This window comes from Pygocentrus nattereri, chromosome 24, assembly GCF_015220715.1.
Source record: "Pygocentrus nattereri isolate fPygNat1 chromosome 24, fPygNat1.pri, whole genome shotgun sequence".
Lineage (NCBI taxonomy): Eukaryota > Metazoa > Chordata > Actinopteri > Characiformes > Serrasalmidae > Pygocentrus > Pygocentrus nattereri.
In genome coordinates this window covers 29,197,228-29,224,280 of record NC_051234.1, presented here as the reverse complement: position 1 = coordinate 29,224,280, position 27,053 = coordinate 29,197,228, and the positions used below count along the sequence as shown (strand labels likewise).

General features: G+C 44.2%; 1 protein-coding gene across 10 annotated transcripts in view; it reads right to left on the bottom strand.

The window, feature by feature from the left end:
* Positions 1-25,720, bottom strand: part of dip2ca (disco-interacting protein 2 homolog Ca) — a 167,501-nt gene extending 141,781 nt beyond the window's left edge. For 6 of the 10 annotated variants that reach the window (XM_017710434.2, XM_017710433.2, XM_017710435.2 and 3 more), the window contains exon 1: positions 25,342-25,718. In XM_017710434.2, the coding sequence (XP_017565923.1) occupies positions 25,342-25,420 (79 nt within the window). In that variant the 5' untranslated portion in view covers positions 25,421-25,718. Of the gene's footprint in view, positions 1-25,341 lie in introns of all 10 variants that reach the window. The other 4 variants (XM_017710432.2, XM_017710438.2, XM_017710436.2 and 1 more) reach the window with 2 other exon arrangements.
* Positions 25,721-27,053: the final 1,333 nt, after the last annotated feature.

Below are 27,053 nucleotides of genomic sequence, written 5' to 3'. Positions count from 1 at the left end.
TTCAACAATTTACCATGTTTAGTATTGGTCGATTAACGAACTCTTCACAAACTAAGGTACGAGGTGAATTAAGCTAGGATGTGACTAGGCTATTAACCCAAGATAAAATAACAGACAACAATGTGAAACCAGACGGTGGTAAAATTCACAGCTTTTTTCCTTTCCATAATTTAAATTTTACAGCATTTAGCAGACACACTGATGATCATTTTACACAGGCAAGTGAAAGTAGTTTTAGGAGTCTTGCCCAGGGACTCTTATTGGATAGCATAGGGTGCTTGCCCTGGCAGGGGATTGAACCCCAGGCTACAGCATAGAAGGTGTTACCCACAACACTATACCACTACTACTGATTTCATCAATAACAATAGTTAGCAGACTTTCACTCTGGCCTATGCTGTCGTGAGTGAACGGCTAGACTTCTTCTTTTGTCTTAATGCAGGGCTAAACAATAGAACAGCATATTCATCTTATCAAAATATCTCTAAAATGGTGTTTGATTTCACTAATTATTGTTATCGTCCAGGCCTTGCGTGCCTTTGCCAATACAGAATAGAACCAGGCATGCAGAGGATAAGTGATGAGAGGGTCAGCTGCTGGTTGATTGCATCGGAGGGATTTCAACTGGCTTTCATGTGGCAGCATCTACAGCTTGGTCACCAGCAGCCCTGAAACAAGCCTCGCACATGCCTCCAGACAACCCCTCCTGAGACATTGTCATGTAGAGTACAGCCGAAAGAGGCTGTACATGCAAACACACAACTCTCTAACTCCCTGCTTTGTCTCACTCCAGTTGGCTCCTTACATCAAGAAGCCCTCGCTCTCTTTCCTGTCACTGTGAAGTCACTTTTACTGAAAAACATGGCCAGTCATTCGTCCCCAGAGACAAAGACGGACATCATCTGCCAGAGCAGTGCCAGTCACTCCCTGCACTCAAACCCAAACATGCCATTCCAATGCATTTTTAATGAATGAGTCTCTTAGAGGAGGAGGGAGATGGCGAGGAAGAGGAGGAGCCACAAGCCATGCCTGGCCTCATCTCACACCAGCCGCGGGTCAGCACTCTGAGAAATGAAGGGACCAATACAGTTACCATGGAGATAGAAATACAGATTTTTCTCGGTCTAAAAAGGGAAAGTGCCTATCGTGACAAGTCTCGCCGATTCACAGATGCATTTCTCTTGGCAAGCGGAGCTTCCAGTTCTCTGCTGCCGGACAACACTGAATAGGAGCGTTAGAGCATCTCTTCATACAGGATAGTGATGCAGCAACGTTCTTGGCCAAAACCAAAAACGAAATTCGTAGCACACTTAGACGAAAACCAAAAGCAAACCAAAAACATAGCATTTTTTTTAAAGAATTGTGTCATTTATATTCATTTATTTTGCTTTTTATTAATGCTTTTGAAGGTAATGACAAAGTATGTGTTATTGAGAGGTTCATCCTTTCAACAGGGCTTTACTTTTCGGTAGTCAAAACTTCATTGCATCCATGCAGATGACTAGTAAGGTGGTTAATTTCCTCAGACGGCAGCTTTTCTAGCTGGCTTTCGCAAGAGCCCGGGCGTAGCATGCCTTGCACTGCAGGGCGGGTGTGCATGACTGAAAATGGCCAGCTGTCCCGGGAGAACCGAGCCCTTTTCAGCTTCTCTATAAACACTCTCTTGGCAAAGAGGTGGACTCTCGGCAAGGAACGCAAATAATGTTAACACACTCTCTTCCCCCCCCCCCCCTAAACCTCTTCCTCAGAGCAGCGGAGACATGAACCCCTTTTACTGTTTTCTCTCCAGAGTCCTCCTGAGGCTCCTGCTGCAGTTATTAATGGAGACCGTAAACGGGGAATCTGGGGCAGCCAAATTTCCAGCATGGTCATTTTTGGTTGAAAAGCCTCCGCGGTGACCAGACGTGCAGACATTCAAACATGGATTTTATCACAGCTGACGCCACGCCAGGGTATCAAAGATCCCCGACCCTTAACACCCTCTGACTAAAAAGATGACTCAGCCGCACCAATTACGTACAAGTGTCAATTAGGCAGAATTGTTCATTATTTCCTATTTAGCATCGAGAGCTTTTTCACCCTCAATATTTCACTCCTGAATTCTAATACAGAATGATCAGCATTAGCTCTGAGTCACGTTCTCTGGCAACCGCACCGTTTTTCATAAAGTGATTATCCTGCTTTCAATGTACAATTGCCATTCTAAACATCAATACCAACAGCACTATTAAGACATGATTAGGAATAAGCAACCACATTATTTGCTTCCTGTATGAATTAAATGCTTGTATTTAGGTCAAAGCCATGGAGGGGGGGGTTGGGTGGAGTCAATCCTTTGTCTGACTATGTGGTCTCCCTTTACTGCATTCATGTACTTAATACAATGCCACCACAACCCCCCACCCCCCCACACCCCCCATGCAGGTTTTATATCTATCTTTGTTCATCACAATGCAGGCCTAATTCAGCAAATCCAAAAGAACAGGATTCCACCGCCTTGGTTAAACAAATGTAGCAGAGATATATTCATTGCTATAACAGAGTCAGACTAAAAAACATCTGTACCCTGATGTATAGCACATTACACAAAGGAACAGTTTCACCTCTTTTCAGTGAGATTTTTTTCAATATGCTTTATAATCCAATTCAAAATCGTGCATCTGTCATACCATTTTGCACGCTTGTTTTTTTATGAATGAGGCACAACCACAAAATCTTTCCAGTAAGCATTTGAACAACAGGTGTTTCCTACTGAACACTGTGTCCCCGCAACCTCTCTGATTACTGCGGTATTACGATACCAGCCGTGCGCACTTTCCACATTAATGAGACGTGAAACCCTGGCACGAAGCAGAGCACCTTTCTTAGAGCGCACGGCGTAAGCTGGGAGGGATGAAGGCAGGCTGTCGTCCTCATCTGAATTTCCTCTTGTGCGACCCACAGGGAGAAACCATCTTCCACTCGTGCAAAGAAAGTCCAATGCAAAGGGAGGCGGTTGCTTAGCAACCAGTCTCCAGGAGACAGGCAGCAGCAGCAGCCATTTTTCATTTTCAGTTTCAGATTCGAAACCTAATACCACTGGCTGAGAGAAAGAGAGAGAGAGAGAGAGAGAGACGTGTATGTGTGTGTGTATGTGTGTGTGTGTGTGTGTGTGTGTGTGTGTGTGTGTGTGTGTGTGTGCGTGTCTGAATGCACATAACTCAAAGTAATTGCATTTATGTTCTTTACACAATTAATTAGCTTGATTTTGTCCTTTTTTTCCAAATTACATTCATAAACATTGCAGCTGTGTGCTAATGAATTGGGCCAGTTTAGGTCTTGAGCTATGCCAGACTGAGCACTGGACCAAAGCAGGGCCAGGAGGCCACTTTACATGAGCCTATTGGTGACCAAGAGATCACAGAGAGAAAATCCAAACAACCAAGCACTGTATTCTCCACACATGAGCGTATAAGAGTAAATTATTAGCCCAACATTTAAACATTAAACAAATAAAGATTTGAATATTCTCAGGCTTAAAAATTTGCATGACTGATCTTCTGTGATCCACGTATTTATCATGTATGAAGATCACAATGTTTTGTGCAGGACAGATTAAAATGATATTTTATGAAATTCAATTTCATAAAATCAAAAAGAGATTTTCATCTAAATCTAAACACTAGAACTCTGACTAAATAAACATTTACACAGGAAGGATGAAGAACGATAACCCTGTGATACTTTAAGAGATTTTCACATCACACTCTTCTGAGGTTTTCGACAAAGTCCACCAGCAAAACAGTAATGCCACACTTACAAAGGTATGAATACAGCATAATGGTCTCACATTACAATCATCTGTTCCTGTTTACTGCCTATAATTAATATTTAAAACTTGTATCTCCATTTTGGTCATTTTTCTGTTCCTGACATGATTTGAAAATGACTGTTGTCCTTCACATTGTGTGTAAATTTCATGAAGGATAAATAAAAAAAAAACAGCCCAAAATTACTTGGAAAAATGTCTGGTTCCATTGGCCTGCATTAAAAGTAAAGCACGATTTTTCCTTCTCCTGTAAAGTTACCATTTTGGAGATACAAGGTTTCGTTCCATAAATAAATAAATAAACACACACACACACACACACACACACACACACACACTGTGTATATACATATATCTATATACACAGTGCTCCAGTAGTTGATGCCCATCCCCTTCACAGTCATCCCTAGTCCACCAGCTTTCCTACAGGCCTCAAGATCCGTGTAGTTTATTAGCACTCAGCTAAGAGCGATTTGCATTACCATTTTTTGGCAGCTCTAGATTAAACGCAGGCATCTGAAGCTTCTGAAAGACATTCCATGAAGACTGTTACAGACACACTAGCGTATATTTTATCTTGTAGCAGTTTCACAGTGACTCGGTAGAAAGCCTTAGCATGGAGCTGCCACTGTTTTCCATTTCTAACAACTCATTGATTAGGCTGCCGTTCATATCCGCAGTCATTGACGTATTTCTCAGGAAACCGGTCCTGCTGATGGAAATCAATACGCGATTGTCTGATTCCTCTGTCACTTCCTAATTATACTGATTTTTTTATCGTATGTATTTTGCCTTCTCTTCAGCTTTAAGTCCTAACGAACAGGACAGCTCACTCAGCTATATCTACCTACATGCCACAAAGGTCCCAGAAATCCTGACTGGCCGTTTTTCCACTGCCCATTTCAAGAATTCATCCCTTTTGTTTTCAATGAAAACTCTGCTTACAAAGTTTAAATATGAGATTCTACTGAATTAAAAGGAACTGAAAATTACAGACCCACATTTACAGAAGACCACGAAGGCCATGAAGGTTCCCCTCTGGTTCAAACTGATTTAAACACATTCAGTCGTTGCTTTATCGGTGCATTGCTTACCCCCAATAACGTTTGACAATGGCAATGACATGTCACTTCCTCCCAGTCTTCTTTACCTGCATTTACCTCTAAATCCAACTAGTTCCGATGCCCTTTATAACCACAACACAGGGTGATTGGAAAGATTAGCCTGCTGCCATTGCAGGCCATTAAAGAGGTCAACAGTGCTTGTTGGGTTACTGGACCATGTCCCATTGTGGAGAGCCAGCAACAGGATAGTGCATCTCAGGCCCTTATGCACACTGTTATTTCTAGGACAAGCCATAAACCCAAGTCAACATGGGCACAGGAGGCTTAATGAAGAGCAGGATTATATGGTCCGTTTCTTCACTTCAGCTGTAGCCCCTACTAAATCACAGGACAAAGGCAGTATTGATGTCAAAGCCAATACACATCTCATGCACAAAGGGAAAAAATCACTTAATTTGAATAAGAGCACTACTAACGTTTGAGTAAAAACAGACTCTGAAGTGCAAACAGGAACTGTATGTGAATGACAGTAAAGATCTTGAGAAGATCTGTAAGAAATTAGAGCTTTGTTTTCACATGGGGAGCTAATGTTGAAAACACTGTAGATGATAGCCCTCCCTCAACTACCCCCCAAGAGCTGGGCTGACACAGCCAATAATGGCAGGAATGTTCCCCTGTGGTGAACACAACCCCGGACACAGACATCCATTGTGATCAACTACGTCAGATCCACTGTGGGAGGATGGATCCTCGGGCAATTTGAACAGCGTTCAACCAAAAGTGCTCTGACATCTAAAGCACTTCACTGTCCTGTGATCGGACAAAGATAGCCCTCCCGATCAGAAACAGTCTCAACAATCTAAACAGGTTTATGTGGTAATGAGGACACATGAGGCAGATAGTTTGGGATAGGGTTATAAGTAATCAAATAATCTCTCAATTATAGAGATATGAATTTAACGAAACCAGGCCTCGGCAAACCAAATGTTAAGAAGAGTCATTCTGTCCTTTCAACAAAAATCAAGCCACCTCGGGAGCCACAACATTTCATACCCATTTTACAATTGTGCCTGTAAATATGTCTCAGTATGTGCTGAGGTATTCATATAGGCCAAAAAATATAATATAAACAAAGCTTTAGCTCAGCTATAGCCGCTTTTCTCGCATCTCTGGCAGGAAACTTTTCCTCAAAAGTAGAATAGTTTCTTGTAAAATGTCTCTCAACGTTCAATTCTTTACGTGGCTGAATGGGAATGGGAAAATGACTTCAGCATCGTGACTTTCTAGTGTTTGACACTTTCTCACTGCAAAATAAACATATCAGCAACCCAGCTGGAGTGATTATTAATACAAGCCCATTGGCCTCCAAATCATCAATATTCGTCTTAAATCTTTCTCTTTGCCTTTTCATTAGCTACTAACTAGACTGCAGACGACTGTTTAGAATGGCAGACGACACGACTGTTGTCTGTGTTGCCATGGTGACCAGCAGTCTGCGAGCCAGCCTTTGGGGTTAAAGGGTGAATCAGCAGTTCTACACTAACTCCAGCGTTTATGACCATTTACTGTTAAACTGTGTTGAATGATCACCAGAGCTTTATTTTACCGCAAAGGAGGATTATTTTATTATTACCTAAAAATCTAATTCTGCTGTGGAGCCGCAACAGGACAGTAAAAGAGCCACATGTTGCCGACCCCTGCACGTACATCATCATGGTCAAAGTTAATAAATGCACTTACGTTACTCCTCTCTCAACTATTATTACACTCTCTGCAGCAAAAACAACAAGTTTAGAGAACTAATTTAGCAGTTATATTAGCAGATTTAGAGTTCCTTAACCTTTCAATAAGACTCTAAACCCAAAAAAGTGAAAGTGAGCATCCAGCTTTAGAAAATGCATTGACTGCAAAATAATATCTGCACAGTGGGTGCATCTGCAGCACACACTGAGGCTTCTGGATTGCAAACTGGCTTTAAGGGATCTTTACGTCCCACAGCTGACAAACACATTCTTCATACTGGACAATCAGACACGCACACACAGACACATAGAGAGTGGCCCCATAGAGTAACACAGTAATCTAACGGCAGGGGAGCAGGGAACCACGCCTGGCTGCACAGGGCAAAGAGGAGACAGAGAGAAAGAAACAGAGAGAGAGGGTGAAAACATAAAGGACTGTGACATACACCCGCCCACCGGGACCTGATGATGACGGCGACGAGAGCCGGCAGGAAGGCGTGTCCTAAACATCAAGCAAGGATGCCGGTGAGACAGCAGCGAGTGGGTGGGGGACAGAGTGCAAAGCCCGAGCTCCGAGTGGTGGCAGGAGGAAGACGATGGTGACAGTGCCGGCAACAAGAGGCACGAGGGCAAAGAGCGAGTCCCAAGCTCCGCCGCCTGGGCCCCGCCTCCTGTTATGCAGTGAGGCCGCTTCACTACACCTCACATTCAACCTGGGCGGCCGAGCTGCCAGCTAAGGGCGGTGGCGGGGAGGCACAGCAGCGAGCTCTCATTCCCTCTCAGCTCAGGTGCTCACGCTGCCAGCTATATCAGTATCAGCTGGCTCTCATTAAGCGCCTTTTAAAAAGAACTGAGAGGGAACAGAGAGAGAGAGAGAGAGAGAGAGAGAGAGAGAGAGAGGGGCGAGCAACAGCAGCCGAGAGGAAACTAGAGCTCGCTGCTCCACCTCCCCGTCAGCTTGCAGCTCAGGACTCGCTCCTTGCCCTCATGCCTCTTGTTGACGGCACCGTCGTTGTCCTCCTCCTCCTTCTGCCGTCACTTGGAGCTCGGGCTTTGCGCACCGTCCCCCACCCACTCTCACACCCAGCTCTCTCCCCACCGTCCTCGTTGATGTTCGACGCCACTCCATGTTCGGGCCACGCTTTCCTGCCAGCTCTAGTGGCCACATCGTGGCCTGAGGGGCGGGCGTATGCCACAAGGACATATAGAGAAATAGAGAGCATAAAAACAGAATTATGAAAAGACAGCGAAAAGAGAGAGAAAAAAAAGAAAGGCCAATCTGGGTTTTCCACTCACTTTTTTTATGATTTTTTTTTTGTAAAAAACTTGGAAAAGCCAGAAATTTAAAACAATGGCCAAAGTTTTTATTCTTGGATGAGGTGGAAAATTTGGTTATTGATGAAAGTGAAATGTGAAAAATGGGGATGGAACCAGATTTTTAGAGCGAGTGATGATGTAGCTGGAACGAAAGCCACATGTGATTTGAAAAAAATTAAACGCCATGTGATTTGAAAAAAAAAATCATCAAAATCATCAAAGCTACGTCTGGACTGATGTTCCCAGGGGTCCGATGGGCGACAGCACTCATTAAATGGGCCACTACCCGCTCAGCATCTCTGTACTGTTATGGCTACAGTGATGTACGGTTGTCAGAGGGCTGTCAAAACTGCTTTACCGAGAAGCTGGTAAGGATTTGAATGCAAGCAAGAGACTCGTCTCGTGTGATATTCCTCTAGCACGTGACATTATGTTCAGCACATAACGGCAGTTAATAGATAAACAGTCATTTGCTTTTATTGACTTTTTGGAAATGTGCTTCAAATTTGCAAAACATTTGAATGGAAAACCTGCCAGTGAGAGATGCAAGATGCAGAGGCAAAGAGAGAGACTAGAGAGAGAGAGAGAGAGAGAGAGAGAGAGAGAGAGAGAGAGAGAGAGAGAGAAACGGCTGTTCCAGGGTGGGGTGAGCTGTAGATGGTAGGAGCAGTAACTCTATCCCCCCTGCCATCCTTGTGTGCACAAGAGAAAGGGCCTTCTAGCACACACATTACACGGCACAGCAGCCACACTGCAAATGTGTTCATGGGAGAAACCGTGTGTGTGCACAGATGACTGTGCACGCCTGTGTCTGTGCCTGTGTGTCATGAAATACCATTCCTTTAAACCTCATCTGCCTCCTCAACGTGACCTCTCAGCATGCATGCTGGTTAACGTGAGCGGCCGTGCTTGAAGTGCCGAAAATAGGGCTATCCATCACACACTCAAAACCACCGCCTCATACGGCTGAAATGTAAAGTGGGGGAGTGTTGGAGAGAAGCAACGACAATAGAACTAGCCTTTGGTTACACAGAGAAGGCAATGTTACAAAGCTTCTGAGCCACACTGTCTCCCAACAAGCGTCTACATTTGCCCATTGTCATGGGTTTCACGGGGGAGGCTGACTAACTGCTGAACTAAATGTCAACCCAGCCCAAAGTCGAGACATTGCGTTATCACGTGGAACGCTTTCTATTTTCCAAGTTTTGGGTGCATGTGCTTCGTCCATGCCATCCAACGTTGTTGCTTTCCACTCCCAGCTCTATCCGTTATGTCCCCTTTACCACAGACTTTCACTGGAGGCCTGTGAAGTACTAGTGGCTATCAGCCATGACAAAGTATTAAAGCAGCTTAGTCTCCCTTTTGAGACTCAGGATTCTCTGGTGCTGAAAAAGGGCTCAACTGGAAAAGAAAAGAAGAAAAAGAGAAAAGGACAACTCTTATCTACCATTACTTCCTGAAAAGGGGGCTTCTGTTTGAAGCCTGATATCTATGTGTTTCAAGGGGCCCATGGTGAGAAAGCAAGAAGCCCCTGGGGTTGAGCTGGAATAGAGGCTGCAGCGGGACACAATTACCCCAAAATGGTGTTGGAGGGTAAGGAGGTGGGTGTCCACAGGAAGGTAATAGCAGGGAAATGTGTGTTCCCACAGCACATACACATGGACACCATGGTGCAGACAAAAACCGGTAACAATGTAGGCTTGCAAAAAACAATGTAGACTCAAGAAAATGCAATATTCAAAGTTACACCCAGAAACACCAGATAAAAGTTCAAAATGTGATGTTGGAAATAAAGAATATTAAACACAATATCAATTAATGACAAAGAAGAAATTTGCTAGCCACATGAGAACAAGGTTGAGGCTGTGCTGACTGCAAAAACCATATGGACAACTGGTGTGTCAAGAACAAATCATCAAGGATATCTATATCCGTGTTTATCCATTGAGACAGTGGTGGAGAGGCTTGGTTATGCAGCTTCGCCCTGAGACCGGCAGCAGGACAAAAGCAGAGAGCCCACTGCTAAATCACCCCTCATGATACCAGGTGTAAAATGCCAGCGTCTGTCAACAGCGCCTTGCCAAGTCAGCATCCATCTGCCAAATCCAAATCACTACAGTTTCATGGTGCTATTAAAAACGTGAACAGCCAGTTAAATCTAAATGATGTGACACCTCAAAGGGTTCCTCCACCGAGAACCAGCTTCACCCTTTCCACTTCAAATGACGTACTGAGGAACAGAGCGTAGCAAACAGCCGTCTGTGGTGGGTGGTGTTTGTTAGTGTGGAAATATTTGTGTCAGTAGTTTGTTTGGGCACATATGGTTGCTGATAGAAAGTGGGAAAGGGGGTAGGAGAGTGCATACTTAATTCCTTTAGAAAGAAGTCATTTGTCTCTTTGAGGATGAAGGCACGATCAGCGGTGCGATCGGTAGGCGAGTGTAGGCTGCAGGCTGGGCTGATACGGGGCAGCTCTGGTGCATGCTCAGTCCTTATCTGAACCGCAGAGCCATGCGAGCGGCCCTCTTTCTGAGCGCCCACGCTGCGATAAAGGACAGGATGAAAGAGCCTGAGCGTTACGGCACATTGAGACGAACACCTTAATTACCTACAGAGCTTCACACAATGCCAACAGGACGGGATCAAACTGCCTTCGTTAGAGGAGCCGCTGAGCAGCGGAGGTCTGTGGGCTGAGGGGATGATGAGCGGGGCCAGAATCGTCAGAAATGACGGTCATTATAAGGGGCAGTCTCCAAATTAGGCACAGAAGCCGATGATAAACTGGTGGTAAAGTAGGAAACCAACCAAGCAGAACATGATGATTGAGCGCCCACACTGGAAGCACATAATAATCATCAAATGCATCAGCAAAAATGACTGCCTGTGGTAAACTGAATGATACCCACATAACACACAACACAGATAAGTGAGCTCCGGCGTTCTACAGAAGGAATTAAATGTGAAATTGGGTCACAGCATGAATCTCAGATACAGCTTCCGACATGCGCAGGAAACCCATGACTCAACTCAAAGTAGCTGATGGCAAAGCCCACACCCTGGGACTCCTGTGTGGTGCGGATCTATGCAAAACATGTTCCCATGGGACAGAGCACCGGCGCGCTCATACCGAAGGCTTCACATGCTCCTGAGCTCTAAAAAAGGGCCTGCACAGAGGCAGCCTATGAATAGAGCGCATTGTCATCCACGGGCTTAAATGTGGCCACAGTCTCAGAGACAGGGCCTCTGGCTGCCTTAGCTGAATAATTAAAGGCGAGGGCCTGCCTCCAGAGAAGAAGGGCACAGAGGAGAGCGGCAGGCGGCCTCCTATGCCTCGTGTACCTCCCTCTTCTCTTCCTTCTCTGTGAGTTTAGGTGTGTGGGTAAAGCATGTAGATCAGCCATGATACTTCTCCCATCTGATTACTCCTGCGTTCCTCTGCCGGGAGTTGGGGTGGGGGTTGGGGGGTGTGGAGTTCTATAGTTACAATGATGGTTTGGACAGAGACCCAAACAACAGCCTTTCAGCATCTGTCTTACAATATCTCGGAGGGCGCAAATTCTTTCCCTTGCACTCCTTCTTGTTTCCTCTTTCCAAGCTCCATGCTGTCTAACCCCTGCTCAACCTTTTGCTTAGCAAGCTGTTACGCTACCCCACTACCCATGCAGACCCTCTACCCCATCCCTGCATTTTTCTTTGCCCTGAAACACAAAAATCTATGGCCGGTAATGTTTAAACAGCACAAGGCAAGATCTAAAAACACAGAAAGGCACATTCTTTCCCATGTGGGGAATGTAAAATTGAAAACAGCGAGTGTTAGGCAGCCGTTTCCCTCCACCCCCACCCCTTTGTTTGTGTGGAAAGGTCCTGAGCAGTGTCTTTTTTCCCTCTATAAATATGGGATCCAAGGGATAGTACATCTCGTACTACAAGATCTGATGCTGATATAAACCTGGAAAAAATGCCACATTTCTAAGCTTCTGGCTTCATGTGTTGCGGGTAAAAGCTGGAAAAGATCCGATGACACACCCAAATACTGCCGGGCCTTAACAGCCCCATTTCAAATTCTGCAAATGGTGTGAATGCTTTCTGCTCTTGGCCATATCAAATTCCAGTTGGCTTAATATCCATACAAATTCCTCATTCCCACCAGCTTAAACACTGGTCCCTTTTCTCTGGTGCTCAGCACAAATGACCTGAGACCACTGAATTCAATCAACAGAAAACTCGCATATGTGTTGGAACAATGCTTCCTACCAGAGCAAAAGCAAACCAAAATATGTACCAATGAAAAAACACTGACAAGAGCAAAGGCCTTGCACAGCCTTAGTTATTTTTTACCACTTCTAAATTGATTTGCCTGTTAAACCCCAAGCTTTGCTGGTGCAGTTCATGTTTACTTGTTGGCGAAATAAGAGAACATTACGATCATTATGAGAGCGAGGGTAAGCAGCCAAGTCGATTGCTCTGAAGAGGGCGATGGGGAAAAAAGGTATTGATTCCAGGTTACAGAATCTCTGAGGACTGCTCAATCCAAACAGGAGACTTGGATGTTCCCTCTCTTGTGCTATTCCTCTCAGTCCCCCCCCCCCCCCGTCTCATACTCTCACTGGTGGTGGACAATCAAAAGCTGGAACAATGAGTTCTGTTCGCTTTGGCGGATGCTTAATGTTACCTATGAGAGTAGCATGGCATTTGACAGAGGTGATGATACCGCTTGTCACCTTGGAAAGGAAAAGGCCCAGAGGAACAGATTTCCAAAGGAGCCGAACACAAGAGCATTGTTTGCTAGTAGCGCTCTGATGTAAACACAGGGGCCGAAGTGGACCACATGACTGCATTCCTGCACAAAGAGCACAGAGGGACAGACAGACAGGAGAACTTCTACTGATGTTCAGCTGTACAGTGTAAGCCTCACACTGTATGGCACTGGTTCTTCTGCACTTCCAAGGCAATCCAGCACCACAGGAAGTGCAGGTTGACTCTCTGAGCCAGAACATTTCTGATAACAGATTAAACTACCAACTGTAAAAGTAGTACAATGGGCTAAGTAGAGGATTGTGTTGGCCTTTGTCCTACTATACTGGCAATGATATGTGACGGAGATACATTTGCATGACATTTGCATTTATCTACTCGGCAAACACTTTCATCTGAAACAACCCCATTCAGCCAAGTCAATATCAAGAACATCCATGGACCAAAAGGTGAGCACAGAGAAGATCTACTGTGATCAAAAATTATAACCTATAAGACTAGACATTTGGAAACATTAACCATGTTTACATGCATCCTAATTATCTGTTAATAATCCAACTTATAGCTCAATCGGAATAGAATACGTCCATGTAAACACCTCAATTGTAATAGACGAGTCCGACCGAGGCCATTCGGAACACAATTTCTATTCAATTGAACGAGGTGGGTAATCCTGTAAATAATCCTTTACATAGAAGAAAAATATCTGTGTAAATGCCTGAATCCGATTAAGTTCCGTACCGGAAAGCTCAAGTCCGTTCTGCATGTGCGTCACGTCATAGCAGAGTTTATACCGTTCAACACAGCGGAGCAGAAACTGGTCTGCAGAGGCGACAAAGTTTATGCTCTGATCTTTAAAAGACGGCAGTGGGACAGACGTCCAGCTTATGTGTCTCAGAACACGACGTCTTCCTCTCGGCCTTTTTTAATAAGGACATGTGAAGGACGTTTTCCTGAGTCATCATTTTAAAGTAAGTAAAAACACAAGCACTGCTCACTGCTGCTCACCTCACTCTGACTGGACTCACATGATGCTTGTCGTCATGGTAACATCTACACTAAGTGGTTCTCTACACAAATGGGTAGTCCGTAGTTAGATGTTTGAGAATCTCAGCTTGAGTGCCATGGATGACTACAGGACTGGTTACGTCACTTGCATGGGGACTGTTTGTATGACAGGCCAATGGGTAAAGTACAACTATAAAGGTAACTGTGACCTTCAGGTTGAAGTATGCAATGAAATCATCACAGAGTATGTGGGTGGAGATGGAGTGACACCAAAACGAGAGAGAAAAAAAGCAGGAAAAACATGGGTTAGAGATATATGTCGTTCTTGGAAGAAAGCCTCGTATCTCTAAAATGGTAACTTTACAGGAGAAGGAAAAATAATCAATGGAAGTCAATGGAACCAGACGTCATTCCGAGTCATTCTGGTTCCTTTCTAAGTCTTCAGATATAAAAAGGCTAGAGCACAATTTCATCTCATCAGTTGTCAGCTCAGACAGAAAACAAGCCAGGCTATACTTCACACAGCAACATTTTTCATCTTTTCTTTTTTCAGACATCTTAAGGTGAGCACGAAAACAGCATCGGCCTTAGCCTTTTCTGGATTGTTAGTTCTGCAGTCGCACTATGCCAAAAAAATAATCAACCAGAAAAAGCAATGGAACAAGGAAATCACTCCTGCTGTCTTAACTCCAACACATGCACACACAACAGTTAGAGAGAAAGACCTGCAGCTGTTGTAACACATGTAAGTGCAAACGGGGCTATTCCTGTATCGCATTCTTCACTGCATGTTGTGGCCTCCTCGCCACAGCTCAGGCCCAGTGATGTCATGCAGGATGCCAGGTGTCTCCCTTTCCTATTTACTTTAGCATGGAGTTATTTTTTTTTTCATTCTGCACTCCGGTCTAGTGGCCAGACGGATAGAGAGACGGACTGCATATTCGTTCTGATGGTGGGAGACGGGGGAAAGAGCAGCAGAGTCAAAGGTTGCCATTTACAGGATGTGGGCATAGGTGAGCTAGTCTTGGACAAAAAACGGCAGCAGTTTTTCAAAAGTACAGAACAATAGCTGAGAACGTTAGTGGTGACATTAATAATAACTGTTATTGCAACATAACTGATAAGCTCATATTGTTCCCATTCTACACAGAGATGGCAAAACTGTGTGGACGGTTATCAATACCAGGCAGGTATCAGCAGAAAATGCTGGATCTGATACTGAAGGGAGAGAAAAGGAAACTAATCTGGTAACAAATCTGTCCTGAAACGGCACACTTTCACACTGTGAGATAATGTGAGCTGGGTATCTCTTTCCTGGGGTTGTAGAGTGCTTGAGCATGATAGGCTACCTTTAGATGTTCATCTTAAGTAAAGAGTCTGGAAAAAAAAGCCAATTTTAACCCTTTAAGTCCTACGGAACAAAGTGACTCTCCCTGCCCTACAAATGATGTTTTCTCAGTGCTGCTGCCACATTAATTTGATATGTAAAGTACGTGATCTAACAAAGCCAAAACTCCAGATTTTTTTTTCACAGGCTATATTTTTAAACAAGCAACACATGAATAGGAATGTAAGTGACACACCGATCACATTTCATTTTATATACGTTATTCCAATACAATACAATGATTATAAGCTCTTATCAATGTAAAACAGACTCTGGATAAGACTATGCACAGAAGTCAGCTTCCCTTTCGGATTTTCCCGTTCCACCTTAAACGGTGCAGCAAGCATGTTCTGGCGTGTCAGGTTCCATTTAAGGTGGAAGAGGAAAATTTGACATTTTACAAGAAACTGTTCTACTTCTGAGGAAAAGTTTCCTGCTGGAGATGTGAGAAAAGTGGTTATAGCTGAGCTGAAGCTTAAAGCAGAGCAAAGTAAGTCTGTGTTTTCATTTATATTGTAATTTTTTAGCCTATACTAGCACATCAGCACATACTGAGAGCTTTTTACAGCCACGATGTTAAATATATATGTAATGTTGTGGCTGGTTTGGTTTTTGTTGAAAGGACAAAGCAGCTCTTTTTCACAATTGGGTTTGCAAACAGAAAGCTCAGATACTACATGCGATGCCCAACATGGACACTTCTCTAACAGTTAAACTGACCCCTCATCAAATTCTCTGAATTGGTTGCTGGCAAAATTAAGATTAAGTGACCCTTATTAGTCCCACAACGGGGAAATTTCACCTCCGCATTTAACCCATCCATGAAGTGAAACACCACATACACACTAGTGAGCACACACACACACACACACACACACACACACACACACACCAGGGGGCAGTGAGCACACTTGCCCGGAGAGGTGGGCAGCCCAATCCGCAGCGCCCGGGGAGCAGTTGGGGGTTAGGTGTCTTGCTCAAGGACACCTTGTGCTGTCGGCTCTGGGGATCGAACCAGCGAACTTCCGGTGACGAGGCTGGTTCCCTAACCTCCAGCCCATGAATGCTCAGTTCGATAAGGTTAAAGAAAAACATTAGATCTGTCTCAGTTCCAGTCGAGGTATTAGTAATGGAAAAGTGGCGTTGGGCCTTTGCTAAATCTAGATTATAAGATGTATAAAAATTTAGAGAGGCAGACAATAATTATGCTGTTCTAATGATCGAAAAGAGTATGCACAGCGTACTGTATACAAAATATTGTCAGCATATGAAATGGTGCTAATTAATTTCGGCCGAGTCATCCAGGCCGTGCTGAATGGCTAGGCGGCCTGAGTCAGTGTTGCTCTCCAGCAGCTGTGTCCTCTGGTGAAAAGTGTGGTTACAGACCCAGCATTGAGTTACAGTCTAATAACACAGTCACGCAGCAAAAATATGCAGTCTGTTGGGCTCCCTCTGCGAGAATCGTTCTCTAAATCTAGAGGACAGAGCTGTGCCTATACACTGAAGCTTCAGAAAGGCAAAGTCAGCGAGGTGTGAAATTGTTTACTGCCTTTCCCAAGGGCACTGGCTTCTTTTAACAACCAATGACAATAATATGTAGAACCGACAGCACGAGTCTGTGATGGACACACCAAAAAGGCATCGTTTGAGACACTCTCTCTCTTGCCACAGTCCCCCGCCTCTATGTGTTGCCACTAAAAAGACAGCGAGAGGCAAAGAGAGGCTTCTTTACGTGTTGTTATGGGACGGAGGAGTGAAGTTCTGATGTTATCACGCCGTTCGGTATCCCATGGTATCCTTCATACAGTCACAACAAAGAAACCTCGGCCTCTAGAGACGACCCGGGCCTGGAATGAGAAGTGGAAACCTGATATCTGCAGGCTCCTACTTCATCAGCACACCGCTGTGCTGCAGCTCTAAAAGGCCAGAAACAAACAGAAACGCCCCTGAGTCGTGTTTCCTTTGCTTCCATGAAATATAGTCTGACTTCTCTGGTGGATAAAAGCACAATTCATAAAAAAGGCCTCTTAACCTTCTTCTTCCTGAGAGGTCGGAAGGTCGGCGTACTACAGCGATTGGATTAGAGGCGAGGATAAGCAATTTGAAGGTCAATGGGATGACATAATCCTGCATGGCAGTCAACAGTTGAAGGAGCTCTGTGGTAACAGATGGGCCTCAGCGAGCCATTCAAAGACAGTAGCTCTCTGCATCATACTGCAGCTCAGGGAGCCTAAATAAACCCAAACCACTCACCACCCACCTGAAAAACAGGCCATCTGAGCAGCGTTCTTTGACAAAGGATGTAAGCTTAGAAAAGAAAGAGTCCAGTAGAGAAAGGTCACGGTAAATTAGAACTGCTCTGAGTCTAGCACTGTTCTGTAGAAGACTGATTTTCTCTAATATGCATCTTCAGTAGCCTCGGTGGCAGAGACTGGAACAGACTCTGATGGCATGTGTTCATGAGCGGCACAGGCTGACGGGATAGAGAGAGGAAATTAGGTCTAAGCAGGTGCTTCAACATCTGCTCCTTGTCTTGTAGCTGCACTCTGGAAAGTTTGAGAACATCTCACTAATATCTAATCATCTGAGGCTTAATGAGTATGAATATCACTTCTCATTTTGACCGCATTATTTTGGCATGATTCATAACTATTTAACACTGATGTGTTAGTGTGTGTTGCGCTGGTCTGAGTGGATCAGACACAGCAGTGCTGCTCGAGTTTTTATACACCTCAGTGTCGCTGCTGGACTGAGAAGAGTCCACCAACCAAAAATATCCAGCCAACAGCGTCCTGTGGGCAGCGTCCTGTGACCATTGATGAAGGACTAGAGGACGACCAACACAAACTGTGCAGCAGCAGATGAGCTGTCGTCTCTGACTTTACATCTACAAGGTGGACTGACAAGGTAGGAGTGTCTAATAGAGTGGACAGTGAGTGGACATATCAGTGTTACTGCAGTGCTGAGAATGCTCCACCACCCAAATAGTACCTGCTCTGTGAGGGTCCGTGGGGGTCCTGACCACTGAAGAACAGGGTAAAAGGGGGTAACAGAGTATCAGAGAAACAGATGGACTACAGTCTGTAACTGTAGAACTACAAAGTGCAGCTATACAGTAAGTGGAGCTGATAAGATGGGCAATGAGCGTAGAAACAAGGAGGTGCTCAGAATGTTATGCCTGATCGGTATATATATATATATGGAGCACAATACACACATTATAACGAATACCTACATGAGCGCACGCTTTACTGAACATCTCTGTAATCCATTTTAATCGATTCCAAAACCAGCGCAGTTGAATCAGCACCTTTAGTGCACTGATGCATTTCTACACCTTTAAGAATTAATGAACTAAATTAATCAGCGCTGAATGTGTGATAAGAGCGTAACAGAGACACTAACAGCACTGGTCAAAGATTTGATTGCTGTGAATGTTGAAAAACAAACCATAATGCTGCACACGTCTGGCAAAGCGTGAGCATTTATTCGTGGCATTTAGCAAATGCCACGATCCCACCCCCACGGCCACACGGAGGTGAGCGCTAGTGACACAACCTGTGCACCCCCATTCGCCACGGAGAGCTGCCCCTCAACCCCACTGCCAGCTCGCTGTCAGGTCCCATCAGTGCTCAGAGCACACCTATACAACATACACTTCAGTCAGCACCACGAAAAAAACAGCGGTCCAAGCAGCACCTGCAGACTTGAATAGGAAACTTTGGTTACAGCCCAATTGGGAAAAGCACTAGTCAGAAACTCTGCCAAGGTGTTTCTGCTTAACAGCACTGCACCCTCTTTGTTGATATAGCCAAGGTTCTCTACAGAAAGAATGTGAAATGAAGCCTTCGCAGACTTAATGAGTTGTGTCTCAATATCAGAACAAGCACGGATTAAAACAGATGAGCTTTAATCATTTGCACCTTGTTTATAAGCACAAGAGCATATTGCATTTGACAAAACCAAACTGTCCAACAGAACCGGTTCCATAATATAGAAAAGCTTCCTAAGAGGAGAAATTATAACTGTACTGAACTGTACTTGTGACGTCAGCTACTGAAATTTGAAATATAAAGCTTATATCTGCTGCATATCTGTATCAAATTCATAACACCATTTTATCAGTACAGGAAAGTCCTTCCCGTAGTATTATATCCTCCCATGCAGCGCTCAGTCCCAAAGGAGGACTATGACTCTAGCCAATGTAGGTCAAAAGGATTCTTCTCTTCAGTCCCAAGGGGCAACTGGCTTTTAAGCTTATACCAGTACTACTGTTATCCCTAGAAAGTGACTTCGTTTTACTTCGTTTTTGACATTTAATGACGACATATTCTTCATTTTAGGCTTTAAGACACGGAAAGAGAACTTCAAAAAGGAACTCGGTGGCATCTGAGGACAGCTTCTCACCTACTAAGCAATGTGAGTGAGCTTTGCTTATTAATTTACTCACATACAAATGGGAAAAACACAGGATTCTGCTCTAAACACTATGATGAACAGCTTCGGAAAGTAGGCCAACAACCAAACAAGGGGGTAGAAGAAATCCAGTTATTTGTCAAAAAGAGTAATTTTCTTCCTCTTTAGTGCATGACAGGAAAATGTAATAAAATTTCAGGCAGTGGGGCTCGGCTAGCAAACGCACAAGGATTTCTTCATGTCCTCAAGCACAAAGCAAGCTATGTAAACCATCCCTGCTGGGTGGTATCTAATATCAGCAGTGATTTACATTCAGTGCGACACTAGTACTTTAAGAAACAGATCAATGGTGATCTGAGTTATTAACTATTATGAGCCGCGAGTGTACGGCCCTCTGATCGAAGGACTCATCTGTGCACGCGTCAATAAAACAGGAGTCACTCAAAGGGACCTTGAGCTGTCACATCCGTTCAGGGAGAAAAGGGTGGGAGTTCTCGTACGCTCTGTGGGCCGACACGCATCTATCTAAAATACACCCCAACAATGCACAGCAGTAGCCGGAATGCATAGCAAGGTCACTAAGAAATAAACAGGCCGGTTTTGCTGCTGAGCCCTTAAGACTGTGCACTTAATTTTTAATTAATTTAATAATGTCAACTGCCCTTCCCCTCACAGTTTCACACCAGTGGCCTGTTAATGAAGTCATCAGAGGGTCCCATTTTGTAGGGAAGATTTCAACCACTACCCCTTGTAGCTCAAATCCAAGGGGCAAGGTGACACTCGAAAACAAGGGGTAGAAATGGGACTGGTGTAAGGTTCCCAGCACAGTCAGACGCTTGCAGATGATTGTAGCCGAAAGGGCTTTTACCGATTTAAACAGAGTTCCAAATCGTAGTCACAAAAACAGGCAAAGTTCAAATCCAAAAATCAGAGAAAGCAGTAAATGCGTCCAAAGGGCAGGGCAGAAAGAGCATAAACCAAAAAACGAATAGCAGTAGGTCATACACGAAAGATATAGCAATAACAAACCGCTCAGTAAATCAACACCGGGCAATTCAATACTTCGCAATGTCTCTAATCTATAGCCCAGGCTATATACCCACCCAGGTGATGCTCATCAATATTCTGGAAACCTAGAGCGCTGATAGGAGCGTTGTGTCACCTGTGATGTCACGTGATCTCCCAGAGGATTTTGGGAGATCGAGTCCATTTCCACAAGGGATTCTGGAGGTTGCGTGACAACTGGATCGTCGCAATATCACACAAACGAATCAGGAACACTCACAGTCACATAGCCCTACTCAGGAATGCTCTAGGGTTCTACTGGAACGGCGTCCGGAAGGATCATTTTCCAACATGTCAATTACAGAGAATGGCAAAGCGCATGACTGCTAAATGAGCTGATTAAACCTGACGAAGCTTGAAGGACATCTAAAAATATCATCTTCAATTCTAACAAATACTAGGTTCAACTGGCCCGCTCTTCTGTGGCGGATGTGGCGCGTACAAGGCATACGTTACGACAACTGCACAGCCAGCTGTTGCTTCTGCACCAAGACAAAGCCTAACCTTCAGTCATGAGCCGACACCGTAAGACACCGAATAATTGCCACCTACTCTCCTTATTCCTGTCATAAAGAGGAAAACAAACGGGCCTTTCTGTTTTCTTCAGACATCCCGTGCGTGGGTGTCGGTTTTATGAAACAGGTGCTACGTAGTCATCGTACTCCGCGTTTGATGAGGAACCCTGAGGAGTACGAAGCGCAGGGAGGAAGGGGTTAAGGCAGCTGCCTCGCTGTGTTTTGGAGCACCAGATGCCTGGGGCCTCGGAGGATGTGTAAAATGAAGCCCAGATGTGCCTGTAGAGGAGACTTTACGGGGGAATGAGTTAAAAAGCTACAGGAATTTCAAAGCAACTGCGCTGTGCCCCGCATCCTCCCTGAACCTACTGTAGCGCACGGTGCCAAAGACGACTCACAACACCACCCACGTCTTCACCACACTCCCGCCACATGCTCACACTCTCTCGACTGCACCTTTTGGGTGACAGTTGACAGACAGTTGCTTAACAAAGCAACTTTTCCCCAAAAGACATCACCACTCCACCGGGCGGCACCGTAAAAACACGCATACAGGTACTGAAGTGTTTCCAATAAACTGTCCCCGTGGCACTTTTTGGAGAGAGCCACCTCTCATGAGGATAGAGATGTTTTCTGAAGAACCCTGTGACATCCGATTAGTGGACCATGGAGCCACCTACTATTGCTAAAAGTAGAGTTTCTGTGTATGATACAGACTATTGTGACCAAAGTACAACCCATGAGGCGGACCATTTCCACCTGATCTCACTTTAATGAATGTTCGAACAATGCACTGCAACTTTAATTGCTGATGCGCCCCTCGGCCCGTCCTGAGGGTCTAGCACATATTGTTCTGAGCCAAATCAACCTGTGTAGTGTAGTAGGATAGTTAAAGCTCTGTGAAGAGGCGTAGAGACATATCGATATACCACATAGAGAATGAGACACTCAATTGAATCTTGTCGATTAAAGCCATGCGTGTCCTTACACACCTGATTTTTACAGCGATCCAGTTACACGGATTTATTTGGTGGACGTGGACGACTGATACGAGCGCAGCCTTCACAGAACACTGAGCAATAACTGCATCTCAACACACAAGGCTGGACTGACTGAACTGACTGCTAATGGTTCCTTTTAAATAAAACTGGGGGACCTAAATAAGGCCGGCCTGGAATTTCTTACCATCAAACCACGAATTCATGGATTTTACAAGAAAGCTGGTTCAGGAGAAGATGTTTTTGAACAGGTACCGTGCTGAAGGGCCTAGCTGTGTATCATTAAAGCCTGTTTCCACCACTGGAAAAAATATATCCATTTAAGTCATAATGATAGAGTTTTTGACTTAATAGCTCATAACTACAAGTTAGCATCTTGTAATTATGACTCAGCATCTTATAATATTGACTGTCACAATCATGACGGCATCTGATAATTACGACAACATCTCATAATGAGATCCTATCTCACAATAATGATGACCTAGCATCTCATTTTTATGAATTACTTTCCATCAATAAAGCATTGCTATATCATAAATATGACTTAGCACCTCATACTAATGACTTAGTGTCATAATTGACTTAGCATCTTATTTTCATGAATTACTTTCTCACAATAATGACTTCCTATATCATAAATATGACTTATCACCTCATAATAATGACTTTCTATGTCTTAATTATGACTTAGCATCTCTTAATGACTTACTGTCATAATTATTACTTAGCATCTTATTTTTATGAATTATTTTCTCATAATAAAGTCTTGCTAGATCATGAATGACTTAGCACCTCATAATAATGACTTACTGTCCTATAATTATGACTTAGCATCTCATTACTGCGAATTACTTTCTCATAATAACGACTTGCCATATCATAAATATGACTTAGCACCTCATAATGATTTACTTTCTCAAAATATTGACTTACTGTCCTATAATTATGACTTAGCATCTCATTATTATGAATTACTTTCTCATAATAACGACTTGCTATGTCATAAATATGACTTAGCACCTCATAATAATGACTTACGGTCTCACGATTCTGACTTACTTTCCCATACTAATGACTTACTGTCTTAACCTTACGACTTAGATTCTCATAACTATATAATTAAGACTTAGTATCTCATAATATTGAGATCTGACATCATAATTACTACTTAATACCTCAGAATAATGTCAGTTTTGGCGTACTACGTCAGAATTATGACTTAGTATCTCATAGATATGACTTACTTTTTCATAATGATGCTCAGCACCTCATAATTACAAGAGAATGTTCTCACAGTTATTATAACATTATTCTAACATACTATATGGCTTTTTTTTTCCTTTGGGTGGCTTAAATAGTATTTTGCTTCCACCAAATACATTTTTTTTAAAAATCCCAACACAAAGAAAAGGCTGAAGATGGCTTCCAGTAAAAACAGACCCACACACCTCAGCACGTCTGCGAGCAGAAACACGAACCGCCGTCCAGATAGACAGTCACGTTCAGCGGCTGTGGGTTCATTAACTGCTGACTGGCCCAAAAACGGCGATATATCTGTAATAAAATGTGTGTTTTTACCGATTAAACTCCGGCGGCTCGGCCTCTCTCTGCTCGCCTCGACAACTCTGGGGCGCTCGAGCGAGAGCTCTTCGCGCCTTAAATGGTCTCGAGGACGCCGCGCGCCACCAGAAAGCAACGGTCGAGCAGCGCTAAACGGCCGAAGCCGAAGCCCACCACACAGACAACTGAGATTTCTCCGGGAAAACCGCTTTAACGACAGCTTACATAGAGGTGGGGTTGCTTTAAGGTAACCTGTCAGCGTAGGGGGCTATACACGGCCTATTCCTCTTGAATAAAGCTGGCCTAAGACCAGTTTAAAGACGAACCCCTCCGATTTTTCAAACACCCCACATAATTAGACGTCTGGCGTGTAAGCAAAGCCCATCGGAGCGGTTTGGCGTGAAGCGTTTCGTTCAAGAAAACCTGCCGAGTCAGAACTGTTCACAGTGGTGGTGATGGGAACCAGACGTCTGAAGAGTCGACTGCCTCTGAAATCTCCCTTTACTGAAAGGTATAACGTGAAAATGGTCATATATGCGCTGTCTGGTGTCTGAGACACTGTTTTATAACAGTTTTTGCGATAAAACGTTGGCTTGAATGCATTTTAATACTGCCGTGGCGGAGGGATACATGTAAGGCAAATAGTTCCCACGGAAAACGTGTTATTTTCAGATTTATGGCTGTTTTACCACCATTTACATCACATACATTAACCCAGGAGGTGCGTGTAGGTTCGCTATTGGTTTTGGGTAGTAAATAAGTGACCCCTGGCCAAGTGACCCCAGGTTCCTATCACCGCCACCGTGAGGAAAGCCGCCTCTACGGTGAGGCGTTTCACTCCAGACCTCCCTGAATGACTGTTTACACCTCCAGTGTCGGTTTAACTGTCGCTTACATGCGGAGATATCGTCCCAACGAGCCATACATGCACATTGATGCATGCATTACTCTGTTTATCTGGATGTGGAGAAGAAATATGTCAGCTGCTTTAAGGACGAGGCTGAATTTGTCCTCCCATTCGGCCGAATGGAACTGCTGCACCATTTAAGGTGGAACGGGAGAATTCGTGACTTGGTGTCGATGCCCTTTCCTCTGTTTGTAACTTTTTATTAGCCTAGATTAGCTAGCTAAGACTAACGTTTCTACACACAAACTTACAGTTTTTATTCCTTCTTAAAACTTTTTTCCCCCACGTTATGTTTTATATGTTTACAGAACTGAAGTTGGCTTCTTATTCGCCAGCCTATTATTTTATTTTTCCGGTCCACCTTAAATGGTAACGCTCCAGCCGTTAAATTCCGGCGCCTGCGCTGCCGCTCTAGAGTGTAACTGCTGCACCGTTTAAGGTGGAACGGGCAAATTCGAATAAGACGGACTTCAGCTCCGTGATTTAACGTTTTCAGGGAGACGTGTCGGATTTTTTGTCTCAGTTTCGGAAATTCTCCCAGGATTGAGGAGAAACGAGAAGTCTGAACTGAATGGCTCATTCAAGGTCACTGACAACAAAGAAATGCGGTGGGAATTGAGGGCTGAGCCTCGCCTTTTCCACCCGAAATCACCGTTCTGCAAACAGCAGGGGGAATAATTCACCTCCAGCATCTGGTGGCGGGCGGTAGGTGAGGGAGGGAGCTGGCGTCTCCTCCGCGACCGTATTTCAACAACAATGAAGGCACGGATACTCCGTAAACAGGCTGCCCGTCTTACCTTCCGACAACTCCAGCTCCAGTTCGGCTAATCTGGCTCGCACTTCCAGAGGAAGGGGCAGCGCATCGCGGTCCGCCATTGTCCGTTTGAAAAGAGGGGAATAAAACCACTCTCGTCCTCTTTCTTCTCTCTCAGACGAGTGTGTCAGCGCTGCTGTCCTTTCTCCGCGCCGCAGCCGCAGCGGTGCATAAGGGCTTCAGGGAGATGGAGGTGGCCGAGCGGGTCGAGGAGCGCCTTCGTGTGCGGAGTGCTGTCTCTCTCAGCGGAGCCCAGCCATGTCCGAGCGGCTCCGGGCTGGGCGGGTGGGAGAGAGGAGAGAGGCGCGGTGTGTGTCGGCGTGTGTGGCGGCGGAGAGGCTCGCTGATCGCACAGCAGCGTCCGCAGCTCCCTCTCTCTCTCTCACTCTCTCTCTCTCTCTCTCTCTCTCTCTCTCTCTCAACCTGGCATGACGCAAGGGGCGTGCTGTTCTCCCACTCACCACAAGGGGGCGAAACGAAAGGGGAACGCCACCAATCTTACCAAATTTCTGCCTAATTTGATCAATGACGCAAACAAACCCTGTTGAACAAGTTTCTTGACTACACACATAAAAAGATGGTTCTTCAGTGGTTCTTTAGAAAGATATAGATATCTATATAGAACCATAACTATTTAAAGAACCCTTAAGGATGGTTCTTCAAGGGATCTTTAAGAAAGAAAATGCTTCAGAACCATGATCACTCAAAGAACCCTTAAATATGGTTCGTCGAGTGTTCTTTAGTAAATAAAATGGTTCTATATAGAACCATGATCACTCAAAGTACCCAGAAGGGTCCTTTGGTGAAATTGTGCTTCAGACTGATGGAGAATGTGCTTTGGTTCTCTGGTTCTTTATAGAGCCTTTTATATTGTGGCTCTATATAGCACCAAGAAGTGTTCTTCTATGGTCACAAGCTTGACATTGTAATGATAGCAGAACCTTTTTGGTGCTTTATAGAACCGTTTTCAAAAAAGGTTCTATATAGAATCACCTACAAACACGTTCTCTGTCAATTTGAAGAACCGTCACCATGCAAAAAACCTTTAAGCATGCAAATGGTTCTTTGAGTGTTCGTGGTTCTATACAGAATCGTTCCCTTTACTAGAGAACTCTTGAAGAACCATTTTTTTGTTTGTCCTGATGTCTTAATATCACAGTGTAAAGGTGAAGCAGGTGTTCTGGGACTGACTGTCTTTGATGGTTTACTAATAAGATCTAAATGTGTCCTACAAGAAACTAGTGGTCTCTAATGGTAACCATTAAACTAATTCCCATTAGAGAACAAAACATCAGATTTGAATCCTAATGGTCTTTTTTTCAGCAGTGTAGTTGTTTAGGCTGTTTTGATGTGAAATGGTTGATTGTAGAGAAACTTGCAGCCTCAGGTGTCTTCATAGTGGTGGTGATGGGAACCAGATGTCGCAATGACTACAACACAAATACAGTAATTTTACTTACTATCCAAAACCACCAGTGAGCCTACACGAGTCTTCTGAGTTTATATGTCGTTGCTGTCAGGACAAAACCCTGTCTCTCCTTTTTTGTTGTTTTTTCATTTTTGGCATAATTTGAAAACGGCTGAAGTGCCTTATATAGTGTCAAACCTTCATGACGAACAAACAGAAATATGCTAAATTAGTTGGAAAAAAATGTTTCTGTTTACTTCCATTAAATGGTAAATATTTTTTTCTTG